Genomic DNA, 15,650 nt, shown 5'->3' with positions numbered 1-15,650 from the left:
TGTATTAAAAAAACAAAGCAAGGCGAATACATTTTTGGACTTTGTTGAATCTTTTTAAGACAGAAGCCTGTTAATCTGTCAATTTTGTCCATAGATAGAAAACATACTAAAGCTTTTATGCTTTAACTCGACATCATCAAAGAAAAAAAATGGTTTAAGAAGAGGTATCAGGAAAATAGACCAAAATTATTTACACTTAACATTATTGTGATAAATTGTGATAATGGACAACATTCCTACAAGACACTGTACGAGGTTTAACAGAAAAGGTAACATATAATCACATATACATATAATTATAACCCACTGTCCTGTCGATAATATAAGAAAAGTACAGTTTGATATGTGTCCCATTAATGGCACTTTGAATAGTGGTTATTTTCTTGTGGTGGCTGTAGTGATACTGTTCCTGTTGGGACAGACCATGGGCAAACAGGACCTACAGCACTTCAGTGAGTCAGAGAAGCTGCAAGGCCAATATTAGGCCCCCACTGGACGGACAGGATGAATTGAGGACACCTTCATGAATGATGTTTGGTAGCTGATGGAAAATGTAGGCCTACACCTCAAAAGCACTGGCCCCATACTTAATAATTTCTTCTATCTTATTCAGAGGTCCGGCTGTAAAAAAAAACAAACAAAAAAAACAACAGGTTATTTGTAGACTAGATATTTAGTGCGGGAACCATCACATGGAGTCATATTTTATATTACTTATATAATAGACAAATAGTATCCTGATCTAAAAAATCTAAACTTTTCTCCTAACAATCTATGACATTTAACCATTTTTTCATTCAACGATGAGTGAAATGAATTACGTCCTGCAAACCCAAGTGCGTTTTTCAACACAATGCACCGTTTTGTAATGAGTGAACTGACCAGCAGGGACGCTTGTGGCACCTCCGCCTCATTGTTTGTGGCTCGCTGTTGCTCTGCACCGCCGGGCGGAGAGTGAGCGACGGGTCAGAGGAAAATGGCGGACGGTGTGGATCACATCGATATCTACGCCGACGTAGAGGAGGAATTCAACCAGGTATTATATTCTCAATTAGCACACTTCGACGCACGGTGGTATTTTCTGTGTATATGTATAACCTTTTCTTGTTATTATGATCGGAGAATGGCGTGCTCCGCTGGTTAAACGAGCCGCTCTCGCATACAGGCCCACTTTCACCATGCTGCAAGCCTGCAGCCTCGGCCAACATGATCGGCTCGATATGTTGCATTTGTGGAGTTGTCGGTATTTAACGCATCGTGTGTCGCATGTAGTAATCGGTGTGCAACATGCAAAGACGGTTTCTCTTTGGGTGCATGCGAAAAGCAACCGCTTTCATTGTTCAGTATTGACAGCGTCGGGCCTCAGCATGGCCGCCCATGGCGGGTTAGAAACAAACACAATTGCGTTAGCTAGCTAAGCTTTAGCAACTAGCTGTTTTTTTTCTTTCTCTAAAGTATGATACGTTCTTTGTGTTGTGAGCTTATACGGACGAACTTTGGGTCGAAACGAACTTAATTTTAACGATGTTAAATGGTTAGGTATGAATAAAATGTGTAGAATAGAAGCGCGTTTAATTGGTGTTTAAGTTGTTAGCTTTACTGTTAGCTTCGTGTAGCATTAATTTGTCTCGGAGTATGTTTTCTTCTCCACACGCCCCTTTATCGTACAACTGGATGAAGCTACATCAGCCACATCTTGGATGCAATCTACGTGTTGTGTGTTTGTTGAAAGTTTGTTATTTAGAGAAAACGTAACCTATACCACCATCTCAAGTTGTGTTTTGTTCACCCATTGTGCCGACTGCGAAGATGCGTTCAGCAGCTCATGCAATGAGTTCCTGCAGTAGCTCCACTAGTGGTTTCTTTCGTGGGCTCTTTATGTTAAACAACTAAATCTGAGCTTAAAGAAACAAATGCATCGGACAGTTACTAACATATGTATGTTATTCTGCAACACAAAATGAAAAATGAATTGCTTGTTGTTGTAGAAAAAAGTTAGTGAAGGCATCACTTTGGTTATTTGCCAGTGAAGACCAGCTCGACACAGTGATTATGTCTACATACACAATGACTGTAAATGCTGCAATAACCTGTTCTACATACACTCAAGTGAAGCATTGACTTTATAAAATAGGACTAAGGCGTTCACCTACCTCAGGCACTTAAAAAAATGCAGGTGTGTTCACAGGGTCACACTTATCAAGGTTTGTTATACTGTGGATAAGATGATCAGATTCAAGGCCTAGTTTTGTGGTGTGCAAGAGTGCTACCAGCTGTAATGTATTTAATATAATAATCTATACCACAACAGACCGTGTGAACAATAAACTTTACCAGAAACACAGTTGTCGTCATTGACTATGAATAAAGCGGCAAATTAAATATGTTATGCTTGAGTGCAATGTCATCCAGATATATCCTTTGTTTATTGTTGTAAAGATTGAAGATTTGATTAAGGTTTTTTGTGCATAGCTGCTAAACACTCACCTGCTTGTGTGAGAAACAGCTGTTGCTTATACGGCCATGCGCTGTGCATAGTCAACATTAAAAAAAGTTACCATACCACTTGGCCTGAATTGACAGAGGCAAGTGGCAATGTGTGTCAACATGAAAAGGCACCTTTTCTTAAATTTAAAAAATAAAAATATAATAAAATAAGAAGTCAAGGGAAAATGTTCAAATTTCTAGATGTCGCTGTGCAGCGTCCTCACAGCTATACCTAGAGGTGAGACGGGTATAATCAGTGCTGTTGAAGTGCTCATAACATGCTATAAGTATTTGACCATGCTGTTATTGTCATGCTCAACAGGAATCTGACTATCCAGTTCACGAGCAGATCGACCTGTATGATGATGTAATATCCCCATCAGCCAATAATGGTGATGCTCCAGAAGACCGTGACTACCTGGACACGCTGCCCGCACCGGGTGGCACAGAGGGAGGGAAGAGTGCCCCGCCCAACGTGGTGTACACCTACACAGGAAAAAGGATCGCCCTATATATAGGAAACCTCACATGGGTGGGTGGCAGAGAATTCTGTTCAGGATACATGGATATATGTGGGGGAATGTGCTTAGAGCACATGCTCTTAAACAGCAGTTAATAAATCATAATATGTTCTGTAAAGTTAAGGTCTTAACGGACATCCCACTAAATAAGTCACTCTTGTGCTTTGCCAAGTGTAGACCCACACACTTACATGCAAGTTGTAAAATATTACATCTTTACCTATTTAAGCAAGTCACTATGAATAAACAGACGTTTCTGTTTTCTCCTTTGCAGTGGACAACAGATGAGGACCTGACAGAAGCCATCCGGTTGATAGGCATCACAGATGTGCTAGAGATCAAGTTCTTTGAAAACAGAGCAAATGGCCAGTCAAAAGGGTGAGGTCTTTATTACCTGTGTCACATGTTCGCACTAAATCACAGCTCATGATAATTATCTCTTGTAACATAGCGAGTGGAATCCTATGTTGGATTTGCCATATTCATGCATGTCTTGTCGTAATGCTGTTAGAGTGGATACTGATGGAAATGCATATGATCTTCATTCAAATTATAAATTTTTTAAGTCTGCTTGTAGAAGGTATCACTTTCAGCCCAGGTCCTTTTGGATCTGATGCGGTGCAATATTGGTCTGTAGATTGTGAAATGATGATTGAGACTCCAGCTCATTATAATGTCGAGTATTTTGCAATCTAAAGATTAAAGCAAAAAGACACAAATGAAATCTTTAAATTGAAAAAAATACATTCTTGGAGCATGAACTCTGATTTTTCTGAACAAGTGTAATTTGTTTATGTCCTCTGCATGTGTCTCCCAGGTTTGCCCTGGTGTGTGTGGGCTCAGAGGCATCATCCAGGAAGTTGATGGAACTCCTATCAAAGAGGGAGCTCCACGGCCAGAATCCCATTGTCACGCCATGCAACAAACAGTCCCTCAGCCAGTTTGAGATGCAGTCACGCAAAAGTAAGTAGGACACACTTGGCGTCTGCATAGTTTAAGATGCACTCAGCAAGAGTTCACTAAAAGACACATCTCAGTGCTGGTTGAAACTAGTCATGTAGAAGTAAGTTGCACATGCTGTGACATGTCTGCTGAAAGTGCACCTGCACTGCAGCATGTGAGCAAATTATATGTACTGTACTTTGTGTACAGTCAGTCATACCAGTATTTAGTGCTTCGGCTACTCACTCAGCCACAGCAGTTAAGACAAAATGCACATAGCTCCACGTCTATTAATGCACACACAGAGGACCAGTTTCTTATTTATTAGATATTAAAGGGAAAAGTGCATGTTGTCTTATTATTTCACAGGCACTCAGTCAGGTCAAATGTCTGGGGAAGGTAAAGCTGGTCCCCCTGGAGCAGGCCCCCGTGGAGGTTTCCCCATTGGAGGTCGAGGCAGAGGAAGGTTTCCTGGACCACCTGGCCCCGGAGGAGACCGCTTCCCTGGTCCCGTTGGGCCTGGAGGACCGCCACCACACTTCCCTGGTTAGTTTGGTAACAGGTGTTTGTGCCAGAGGGGTGGGGACGGTGTCCCTGTCAGTGGAATTGAAGTTCATGGCAGAAGAGATGTTTGTGTCTTGATCACATCTCTACCAGGTTCTGGCAAATCAGCCAAATTCTATTTCTATTCTTAGATAAATTATTTTCCAGTCTCAGAAGTGGAGGCGAATTCATGGCTGGATGCACTGGGAAGACATGCACATCATGAGTCACACTTTTAGCTCACTACAACATGTGTAATCTGATGTGTATGAATTGGTGTAGTGGGACTCACAGTTGGCAGAGGTCATGCTCTAACTCCAGTTGAGCTTTACGGGTCAATGGATTCCTGTTTTAGACCTGGTATTGTTAAAAAACTGCCCTCCCCTATTATTTTGAATTTTATGTTTTTGTTTTCAGGCTTTTGTTATTCATGTGATATTACAGTAATATAGTGCTGCAGCATATCTAAATAATCATCATAGTGTGACATGGGCCTTGAAAACATTACAGGAGATTAGTAAGATTCTGCTCTGTGTCTGGCAGTGCTGCTCAGTTAGCACAGTCCAGGCTTTGCTGCTACTCACGCCTGCATGGAACCAAGGCTAGTCTGTTGTAGTGTGTGTTTCTAGAGAGAGATCATCTCTCTCCCTGTAAATCTCTTCTGGAAGGGCTGTGCTATTTGCATGTTTTCCATTTCTGTTTTGTTTTTTTTTTTGGTTGTTTTTTTTTTTTTGTCCCTCTTCACTTCCAGTTGAACAAATAATCCCTCCCTGGCTGCAATTTGCTGTTCACTGACAATTTCCAACACCATTCCTTGACAAGCAGTTTGCTCAAAGCTTCACTTGGCAAGCTACCAGCCTTCAACTTCTTACAAATCTTGGATTGGCTGCCTTACACTTCCAGTAGGAAAGAATGGAGTTGCCAGCTTTTTCTTTTCCTTTTTTTGCGTATTTGCCCTTCATCCCACTTTTTTCGCATCTCTTGTTTCGCTTAGTGGCTGGTCCCCCGTGCTGCTGGGCTGTGAAAGTCCCTCAGTTGGTAGGCAGAAGTTTATGTAGGGAAGAGTTGTGATTGGTTTGCTTTCTTCCCCATTAGGCTCGGGGATGAGACCAGATCTGATTAGGCACCAAGATGGCCCTCTGATGGATATGAGTTTCAATCCCTTCCCGCCGGGGGGCAGGAACGGGAGCTGGCGTGGCAGAGGTGAAACACCTCGATTGATCTGGTTGATATGATCGATCGCCTTCTTATCCTAACCCTCAGCTAGCTGGTAGAAGTTGTGCCATTGAAACAGTGAGATTGACTTCCTCTAAAACAGCTGAATTTACCCTCAGATATCTAAATCCCTATTCAGTTTGCATCAGATACTGTTGGTGCATACTGTACATACTGTACATGAGGCTTGAGTAAATATTTTGATGTGTTCACACTACATTTTAGAGAAGCACACCATTTAAAGATGTGCTCTGTTCAGGCGGAAGCAAGTTTTGAAGGCCATACTACATTCTGCTTACTACCTAGTACTTCTGTATCTTTTTTGCACCTCGGTCCTTTAAGGAAGTGTAGTTGGCCCAATAAGAAGAAAATACTTCCCTTTAAATTGTCTTTTTTTTTTTTTAACTTCCTTCATGCAGTTGCATGAGAGATTTCAAACAAAATGTGCCAATGACAAAGATATGTAACTCCCTAAAGCCTAAAAATGTATGAAATTTTATATATATATATATATCTCAAGTATATGAGCCCAACATTCTGAACTTGGGAACTTTGCAGTGGTGAGTAAAAAGACCCTAGATTTATTGAGGGGAAAAAAAGAAGCCTGCTTGAAACAATTAGCTGTGAGTGTATCTCCTCATCTGTTCTGTTGCCTTCTGATTTTTCAACATCATTTTGTGACCCTTTTTCATTTGTTGTTCCCTATAGCTATGGCTTGCTCTTCTTTATATGTCTGTGTCATTGTCCCTGCTTTGAGCAGTCAGTCCCTGAGGATATCTATGTATGAATGAAACAGAGAGAACACAGGCTCCTGCACGATAGTATATACTAGACCATGACCAATTAATCAGCTGGGCCTATATGTGTTTTATGTTTTAACCCAGCCAATTACATTTTCAAGTAGATTTTTTTGTTTGTTTGTTTTTGCTTTTACCAGAACACTTATGTCCCCATTCTACTCAAAAAAGCTGGGGAGGGCTCTACCTGCTATAACATAAACAAAAGATATAGTGTTTGTTTCATAAGCTTGTGTTTTGTCCCTTGTGTTCTTTTTTTAGGAGGGATGCAGGGTCCCCCACGTCCCCCTCCTGGTCCACCTGGTCCACCTGGTCCCCCAGGACCTCCACCTCCTGGACAGGGTCTTCCCCCTCCCCTCGCTGGTCCCCCAAATCGTGGTGACAGGCCTCCTCCTCCTGTTCTCTTCCCTGGTCAGTTTGGCCAGCCACCAATGGGACCCCTACCTCCAGGTCCACCTCCTCCAGGTTATGGCCCTCCCCCTGGTCCCCCACCCCCCCAGCAGGGTCCGCCACCTCCAGGGCCCTTCCCTCCTCGGCCCCCAGGTCCCATCGGACCCCCCATGGCTTTGGCTCCACCTCCACACATGCCAGGTCCCCCACCGGGTGGACCGCCACCAGCCCCCCATGTCAACCCTGCCTTCTTCCCCCCACCGGGCAACAACAGCATGCCGCCCAATGACAGCCGAGGGCCCCCAGGACCAAACGACCCATACGGACGACCGCCACCATATGAGAGAGGAGACTACGGTCCTGGAGGCCGGTAAGAATGGGTGGTGAAGGTGGAACAAACAAATGAATACAGTCATTTATTTCACATTCTCTTACTGTTAGGTTATCAGTACACTGGCACAAAGTGCAAAAATTATGGACTTGTAGTAAGATGCTGAGAAGATAATTTGCACTGGTTGCAAAAATAAATGTTGACTCTGAAACATAACAAGTATCATGACCTTTGTGTGTTTGTCTGTGTTTTTTTTTTTTTTTTTTTAAGGGAGATGGAGGCATCACGGACCCCGCTGAGCGAGGCAGAGTTTGAGGAGATCATGAACAGAAACAGAGCCATCTCCTCCAGTGCCATATCACGGGCTGTGTCTGACGCCAGTGCAGGTAACACATAATAATGTGCAAACAACTACAGGCTTGTGAGTTGATACGTTGTCACCAACATCAAAATTAGGAACCAATATAAATGAACGTTGAATGCATCCTTGTGTCCTCTCTTCAGCCGATTATGGCAGTGCCATTGAGACCTTGGTGACTGCCATCAGTCTGATTAAGCAGTCCAAAGTGTCAGCAGACGACCGCTGTAAAGTCCTCATCAGTTCTCTGCAGGACTGTCTTCACGGCATTGAGTCAAAAAGCTATGGCTCTGCCTCCAGGTAAGATTTTCATTTAATGCCATTAAATGTCCTATTAATTGTGACGTTGAAGTTATTTATAAGCTTCATACTAAAAGACATGGCAAAGCAAAACAAAGCAACTTGTCAAAGTAACTTGGGAATGTTTTGGATCAAATGCAAAGGGAAAAGCCTGCCAGATTTGAAGCTACAGCAACTATTTGCCTCTCATTTGACATGGCTTTGCCTGCCTATTTTGTATTTAAAAGTCTGAAACCCTGGTAATGATGTGTCTTTGTGTCTACCAGGCGAGAGCGCTCCAGAGAACGTGACCACAGTCGCTCCAGAGAGAAAAGCCGACGCCACAAGTCCCGCAGTCGAGACAGGCACGAGGACTATTACCGAGAACGCAGCCGGGAGCGGGACCGCCATCGTGAGAGGGACCGGGACAGAGACCGGGAAAGAGAGAGGGAGAGGGAGTACCGACACCGCTAGACAAGAAGGGAGGTTGGTGGAACCTTTGTTATTTTCTTCTGTCATGTGCCCTGTTCTTGTCTTCTTCCTCACTGCATATGTCTTGACACAGACTAGATTAGTTAACTACACAATGAGAAAAGAAATCATCAGTGTTTAGTTTTGTAGACACATCTTGTCAAAAATTGATCTATAATGTCTATGTGTGTTGTGTCTTCCAAAATAACAAATTTATCAACTAAAATGTCCTGATCAGTACAGTCACAAGATGAAAATGCTAAGACCATATTGGGCTTTTAAATGTTTTTAATACCTACAAAGTCATATGGTCACATTTGATTAAAAATGTAAAGCTTAATAATGCAGTAAACTCTAGAATGAGCTTAGTGTTGACTTGAATGAATTCTTGAGGAAGGGGACTAGAGAGACAAGGTAAGCAACATAAAGACTTTTAATAATCAATCCTCTTGGTTTCAGGTAGGTGTAAGGTAAGTGCTTTCATTCTGATTTCAGAATTAGTGGTCACACCTGTGTTACTCTGTATATTGTCTCAGAAAATGTGTGTAATACACACTTATTGTATTCACTTGTTCAAAGGGTTTTGTAAGACTTGTATCTGTGCTATCCCTAAAAGACACAATACACTGGCAGTGACTGGAAATTGATTCTGTGGATGAATTGTTAATTTTTGGTCTACAGGCCTGATGCTGGTAAATTACAAAATCTATTAGCCACATTGTGTAGTCTAATTACAAAATTGAGGTACAAATTGTGCCTGTGAGAAGCTGTAAAGCAGCACTAACCTGATGTTATGTACTGTATATTTATTACACAGTACAAATACACTTACCTCTGCAAATTGAAACATGCAATTGGCTCGTCATAAGTGGAAATAATTTGAATTTGGGTTTTACCAGCTGCTGTGGCTAGTGGATCAAAAGTTGGGTATTTTTCTGGCTTGAATATCAAGATTCAGTACTTTGGCATTTCATTACATGCGAGTTTACAGCTTACTGAAGAGTATTGTGACTGCTGAGTAGCTTTATTAGTGTGCTCTTAATAGTGGTTCCTTGACTGATTGGCCAGTTTCAGATGTCAGTATTACCCAATGATTTTTACAATACTTAGAGCAGATTTAGCAATTTGTATGGTCTATTCAAATTTGATTGTATTCAGAAAAAAATTACAATGTTCAACTTGTCCATGGTAGACCAATCTACACTGTAATTGTCATATTACCATTTGAGTTTGTCATGTCTTTAATGGAGAGCAGGTTAAAATTTATTTATCGGTGTCAATATCTGATCGTTTTGGACACAGAATTGACGGTGTGATTGTGTCATATTTGCATGACAATAATATTTCCTGGCATTTTGCTTTTGACAAATTGAATGTTTTGTAGCCAACTCTGAAGCATTGTACCTCAATTTAAGACATTGAGGTGAAGTGAAAAAATGAAAAAGTATCCATGCTTATGTCCTTTTGATATCATGTTCTGACAACATAGAAGTTAGTGTGATGTCCAAATGTTGTTGCCAGTAGTACACATAATGTCACATGGATCATTGATTTGAGGCAAAGGTCAAAGGAAATATAAAATGTTGATGTTCTGATGGATTGATTGGTGGCTTCAAATTTCAATTATTTGTAACTATCAGAATTACAGTGTCTTATAAATATATTATTGGCAAGAGTAAATTATATGTAAACATGGAATGGTAATTTGAGAAATTGAACGCTAGAATCAGAAAATGTATGTTTTCAAATCCCAGATTTTTGTGCCTGTCTCCAGGCCATCATTAAAATATTTTTTTAGTCATTGACTGATTCAGTTAAATTGGGGGAAAAAAAAAAAAAAAATCATAATATCATCTGTGAGAACTTGTAAATGATTTTGAAGTGTATACAGTAAATGAAAACTCTTGACAAATTTTAATGTCAGTGCAGCAAATTCATGATTATATGGTAACTGTTATTTGACATTGACTGATACATAGTAGAAATTTTAATTTTTTAATATTTTGTTTTTATGTGACTCTTGCATGTACATTGAAATGATTCTCGTTTAGGCTGCAGTGTTAGTGAGTATTTTGGATCATAGCATTATGGATGGCTTTTTGGGAGAATGAATTCATCTGAAACTATTAGCTTCTACACAACTGATATGTGTTGCTGTCAAATTGTAAATATTTTTTAGGCAAATTCTGACACTTGGTGGTGCTTTAATGGATTCTGAGTGTTAGGTTTCCACAAATAATTTTGTATTCTTTGTGGGAAGATGTTTTCTTCCATTGCGTCACTTGCGTGTTGAACAACACGATAAAATTTGTAAAGTTTTGGGACTGCAGTTGAAATATCGAGTTTGAATTATTTTGTGTCGTTCTGATTTTGTGTCGTTCTGATGTCTGTGGTGTTGCATAAACCAGTTCTTATAGAGCAGAGTCTAATAGGTTACATGGGCCCTTCAGCATCTCTGTACAGTTGTGCATCACCCCAAATAATATTTCTCATAATTTTAAATGAGCTTTCAGACAGAAACCGCATTCAGTCCTGACACCTTATTGTCTTAAATTAGTTAGGAAATATGCTCTGTACATTAGACCCATTATTTATATATGGGTTTTTTCATAAGTGTCTGTGTTTCTCTCATTCTGAGAAGTATTAACTGGGGTGGTTTTGCTTGTGGAGTTGCTGAACTCTGAAAGCAGGCAAAACCCAAACTAAAATAATGTAACGTAGTATCTCTCCCGGTAATCTATAATGTGATATAGTGTAGAGTTGTGCTGATTTTCAGCTGTCGGTGTTAGCTGAGTTGATCTGACCAATGTTCCACTCAATTGTCCTTTATTTACACAAGGTGTTACTGAAAATCAAGACTTGTGTCCACTGGGAACCTCTTAAAAAACAACTTTTTTCTAATTTTGTGAAATTAGAAAGTAAATATTTTTTTAATGTTTACTTTTACTCATAGCACAGCACAACATTTAAAATGAAATAAAAATGTATAGACTGCAGTCTCCTCTAACGCACATCTTGGAATCTCGTTGAGATAAGAGATCCCCAGTGGGCACAAAGCTGAATATCATTTGGTAATGTATAGATGCCAAAATGTATTTGTTGAATATATTTTGACAAAAAATGTTTCATGCAGTATAAATGAAACAAAGATCAAAAGGAAGTGGGCAATATTCATGTAATAAGGCCAAATGTGTCCATTTTCCATTTGACCATGTCCAAGATCCACCTTTGCGTTCAGTCTGATATCTCACAGCATGTAATTCAGGAAACAGTTGTTTTATCTGTTCATATTGCCATGGGGGAACGCACAGTGTTTGTACCAGGCAGAAATTACTTTCTATGCTCTGTTCAGTCTGATTAAAGGTGTATTTGTGCTAGGGATCACAGCCCGAATGTCCTTTTCAAAAATAAGCACAGTATTTGCTCATGTCACACCAGGGTCAATCAGTTTCAGCTCAAGGTTCACAATAAGCCTTCATGCCCATTTAAATTACAGGGTGGAAATGAAATGTACAGTTAATATATCTGACTCTGGGAGATGGCCTAAAGTCAAGGTGGAGAACAAGATATGCTATAATAATATTTAGTTCCTAGGTTGTTTTTGTCAAGAAATTAGATATGTAGTTGTCACAGTGAATAGAATTGCAAAAGATTTCATTTTTCTCTCCTTCTGCAGTATCAGTAAACCTTTTCTAAAGATGTGATCGTTTATAGTGGAAACAAAGGTGATACCCACAGAGACAAGCTGCCACAATGTCCAAATATACTCTATACAATGGGAATTGTTAAAGGAGCCATTTCTAAGTTTTCCTATTGCTACATAGCTAATGTTAGCATTAACAGATGTTTACTTACCAGTCTAGAAGAAATGTTGCACGTCCAGCATCAAACGACATTCCTTTACTTGCCAAGAGCCGTCTCCCGTAATGGAAGGCAGCCCTCTTGTTTTCTTTTTTTGTCTTCTACTGAAGTTAACATGCTAACAAGCTAGCCCCAGTGCTCACTTTGTGCTAAAGTAGCACTGCTCTCAGAGCTTACTGTAATCTTTTGTATTGGAAACACAATGATGGCTGAAGCTCTTGGCAAGACTGCTAAGTAAACAGCTGATAATGCTAACATTGGCTATGTAGCAATAGCAGACCTTACAAATGCTCATTTAAATGGTAAGTATCAAATGTCAGGCTGTTCAATGAACTTTTTGACCCTGGTTTGGCTCTGACCTGCTTTATTTCCATGTTGTTAGCTGAAACATTGCTATACATTTTAATGTTTTTATGAAGTATCATATTCTATAATGAACAAAGGTTCAATAATATGGCATATTTTGTAATATGACAAAAGATTGATTGAATGGCATTTAGATGTAATTTGGCCACTGGCAAAAGTTAAATCATGCCAATTCCCATTTGTACTGGATGTTGTAGCCACTTTTGAATAATGGTGTGACAAGTCGTACCATTTAGTTTGACTACTGTGTGATGTAAAATAAACTGTTTTTGTCTGCACCGTGTAAATCAAAACCCCTTCTACTGCAAAAACGTAAACAAATTTCAATATGCATTTGAATCTTTGAACCATGTAAAATCACCTGTACTGATTTGACCTGGTGCCTGTAAGTGAGGCCATTTCAGTTTCGATACCAGTTCTCTGACATCTTTACACCCTGTAAAGCAGAGCCTCTTGTCATCAGGGCCCAATAAAGTGGTTTTTAAATTAATAGAAATACCTGACAAATTTGAACCGACTTCGTGTATCAGAACTGTCATTTCATCTGAAAAATTGAACATTTCTGTTAAAGAGGGATTTTAAATGGGCAGGATTGTAATCAGGTCAGTTGGTCATTGTTGATAGTCTAATTAAGCATTGCGGCTGCCATTTACAATTATAAAGAGGTTTACCTTTCCAGTTACCTGTATCTCATACTGGACATTTCTTAGTGACACAAACTATTGCTGCTTATTCACTAGCATTATGTTAGCAAGACCATACAGGGGTATACTAAATCACATTGACATTAAGATGATTTTTTTCTGTTATATGTAAAGCCCTGAGATGCTTTTGGCAACCACATCACTTGGTTGTTGCAAAGTATTATCTGCTGTGTCTGAGTCCGATGCGTGCCTTTGTAGTTTTGTGTTTTGATCTTCTGTCCCTTTGCTGTGTTTTACTCCTACATTACTTAATTACCAAAAAACAATCATGCACTGTTTGTTAAAATGATGGTGTTTGACACAGGTTGGAAGCACATTCTTCGCATTCTTAAGTTAAGGCAATAAATCATGAGGGATTTAGGTGGGGAAAAAAATGTTAGTTCCTTCTGGTATGTCCATGGGGTTGAAATAAAAAATATTAATATTAAGTATCTGAATATAGGATCCACTCTGATTGGTTTGCAAGAAGTGAATACCATATAAAAAATATTAAATTCACTGTATGAAAATTGAATTAATGATACAAATGTTGGTTTCCACATTAAAAAGCTCAATGGTTTTAAAACTTCAACTAGCAGCAAAGGGGAGGAAGCAACTGAATTGCTGTTGATTCGAAAATTACATTCTAACATTGGTCACTGTCTCCCATATTGACAAATGTCAATAAAAAGACAGATAATATAATCACTGATTTCAATCAACATCTAATACTTGACCCTTTCTCCAGGAAATTTCATAATTTGTACAAAGCACACAAAAAACATATTGGTACATAACGCAGAATTCGCCCAGCAAAGCTGTCCACAATGGAGAATGAGGATTTTCATCTCAGCATAGTTTTTCTTTTTAGATCAATTAACTCATTTCCCTCCTTGATTTTGTAATTCAGTGAACACGGTAGACAGCTCTGTAACACTGATGTTAACCTTCAGAGCCCCAAGACGACAGTTTTATATATGGATCCCATTGACTGTGTGTCTTCATAAGAATGTAATCAGTACATGTTTTCACTTCACATACATACAGTATGAATGAACAGTTCCAAATTCCCTTTTCAGTAACTGATAAATTGCATTCAATCTTGTTGGATGTTTTGCTGTGTACATGCAGATAGATTTCACCTCTGCTTCCTGGTTATTTCCTGTTCAAGTTTGCATGACATGTTTCTCTGTGTCTGTGCTAGGGTTGGGGGCAATACACAGTCAACTGAGAATTTCAAGAGAAATTCTCAAATGTTAATGTACAGAAGAAGTTTGAGGTTGTGTTTTTCACTTGTCCTTAAAATGCTCCTGATCACATACCCCCTGCCGCTACGAAATGTTAAATTGACTCAGACAACCTCCAGCCTTGTGCCTCAAAGTGATGGTGAATTGAACCCAGCCCTAGTGTGCACTTTGTATGTGTAGTGTAGAGGTTTATTGGTGGGTGGGTGGGTGTTCACTGTTGGGCTGCCTCGAAACCAAACTCCACCCTTCGTTTTGACACCTTTCAGCTCAAGAGGATCAAGGATGGATGGAAGGAAAAGGAGGAACGCTTTCAGTGCACCACCACCACCACCACCACCTCCACCCCACCCTGCATGACCGGACAGGATTACAACCACCACCTCTTACTCCACCCCTCCATCTCTCTTCTCCTCTCCTTCTCCACCCATCCTTCTCTCTGTCTGTTCATCTTGTCTGCCTGACTAAGAGCAGTGGATGGAAGACCCAGACCTGTGTAAGGCTATGTTATCCAAACACCTATATTCATGGTAACTAAAGATGAAAGAAAAACTTTCCAAACAGCTCTTTTATTTTTATGATGTTTTATTTGACATGAAGATGAGTATGTGTGATGCTTTTTGCAAACAAACAATAAAATGGGCTGCACAACCCCCCCCCACACACAAAAAATAGAAGACACAAACATTACATCCTGTTTGTTTTTTTTATTTTCCTTTGCCCGCTGTACTGTGTACATTCAGTTTAGAGATCAGTTTTTATAGGGTACATGTTTGATGTTTTCTTCCCACCTCTCCTGCTCATTCTCATTTATTCTTTTCATGGTTGGTATGTTTGTAAATGTCTCTGCTTTTGATTAAAAACTAGATGGTGTTGTAATAAAAAATGTTTACTGAGGTACACTCTGCATTTGGTGAATTCCTCTACATGTTTGTCTCATTTATATTAAATGTACATTTTTGAATGCTTAAACATTTTTCACATTGAACTTGTCTACTCTTCGATAATATTTTTTAGCTATGTTTATATTTTATTTTATTGTTTTTGTTTTGTTGGGGTATTTTTTTATTTTTATTTCTTCCTCCCTTCAGACGGACACATTTTACAAGGTAAGAGAAATTGATAGTATAAACAGTATAGACCTTTAACAGTTGAAGGTGTA

The 15,650-nt window shown here is 39.6% G+C and overlaps 1 protein-coding gene across 2 annotated transcripts; it reads left to right on the top strand.

Annotated features, from left to right (window-relative positions):
• Positions 1–881: 881 nt before the first annotated feature.
• On the top strand, positions 882–15,388 carry cpsf6 (cleavage and polyadenylation specific factor 6). Of its 2 annotated transcripts, XM_071502661.1 has the most exons (11): positions 882–1,036; positions 2,810–3,019; positions 3,283–3,386; positions 3,826–3,971; positions 4,320–4,496; positions 5,589–5,696; positions 6,767–7,265; positions 7,497–7,612; positions 7,731–7,884; positions 8,151–8,349; positions 14,758–15,388. In XM_071502661.1, the coding sequence occupies exons 1-10, from the start codon at positions 977–979 to the stop codon at positions 8,335–8,337; spliced, it is 1,761 nt and encodes a 586-aa protein (XP_071358762.1). In that variant the 5' UTR covers positions 882–976; the 3' UTR covers positions 8,338–8,349; positions 14,758–15,388. The 2 variants fall into 2 exon arrangements, with proteins under 2 accessions (XP_071358762.1, XP_071358763.1); XM_071502662.1 differs by lacking the exon at positions 5,589–5,696.
• Positions 15,389–15,650: the final 262 nt, after the last annotated feature.

The sequence above is a fragment of the Trachinotus anak genome, unplaced genomic scaffold, assembly GCF_046630095.1.
Source record: "Trachinotus anak isolate AG129_WGS33_773 ecotype Australia unplaced genomic scaffold, CSIRO_AGI_Tana_v1 ptg000018l, whole genome shotgun sequence".
NCBI classification, from domain to species: Eukaryota; Metazoa; Chordata; class Actinopteri; order Carangiformes; family Carangidae; genus Trachinotus; species Trachinotus anak.
This window is presented reverse-complemented; position numbering and strand designations above follow the sequence as displayed.

Excerpts from the sequence above, each read along its gene's own strand:
- cpsf6 (XM_071502661.1), top strand. The coding sequence starts at position 977 with ATGGCGGACGGTGTGGATCACATCGATATCTACGCCGACGTAGAGGAG. Across the intron at positions 4,497-5,588 it reads ACCGCCACCACACTTCCCTG|GCTCGGGGATGAGACCAGAT; the intron begins GTTAGTTTGGTA and ends CTTCCCCATTAG. Across the intron at positions 7,266-7,496 it reads GACTACGGTCCTGGAGGCCG|GGAGATGGAGGCATCACGGA; the intron begins GTAAGAATGGGT and ends TTTTTTTTTAAG.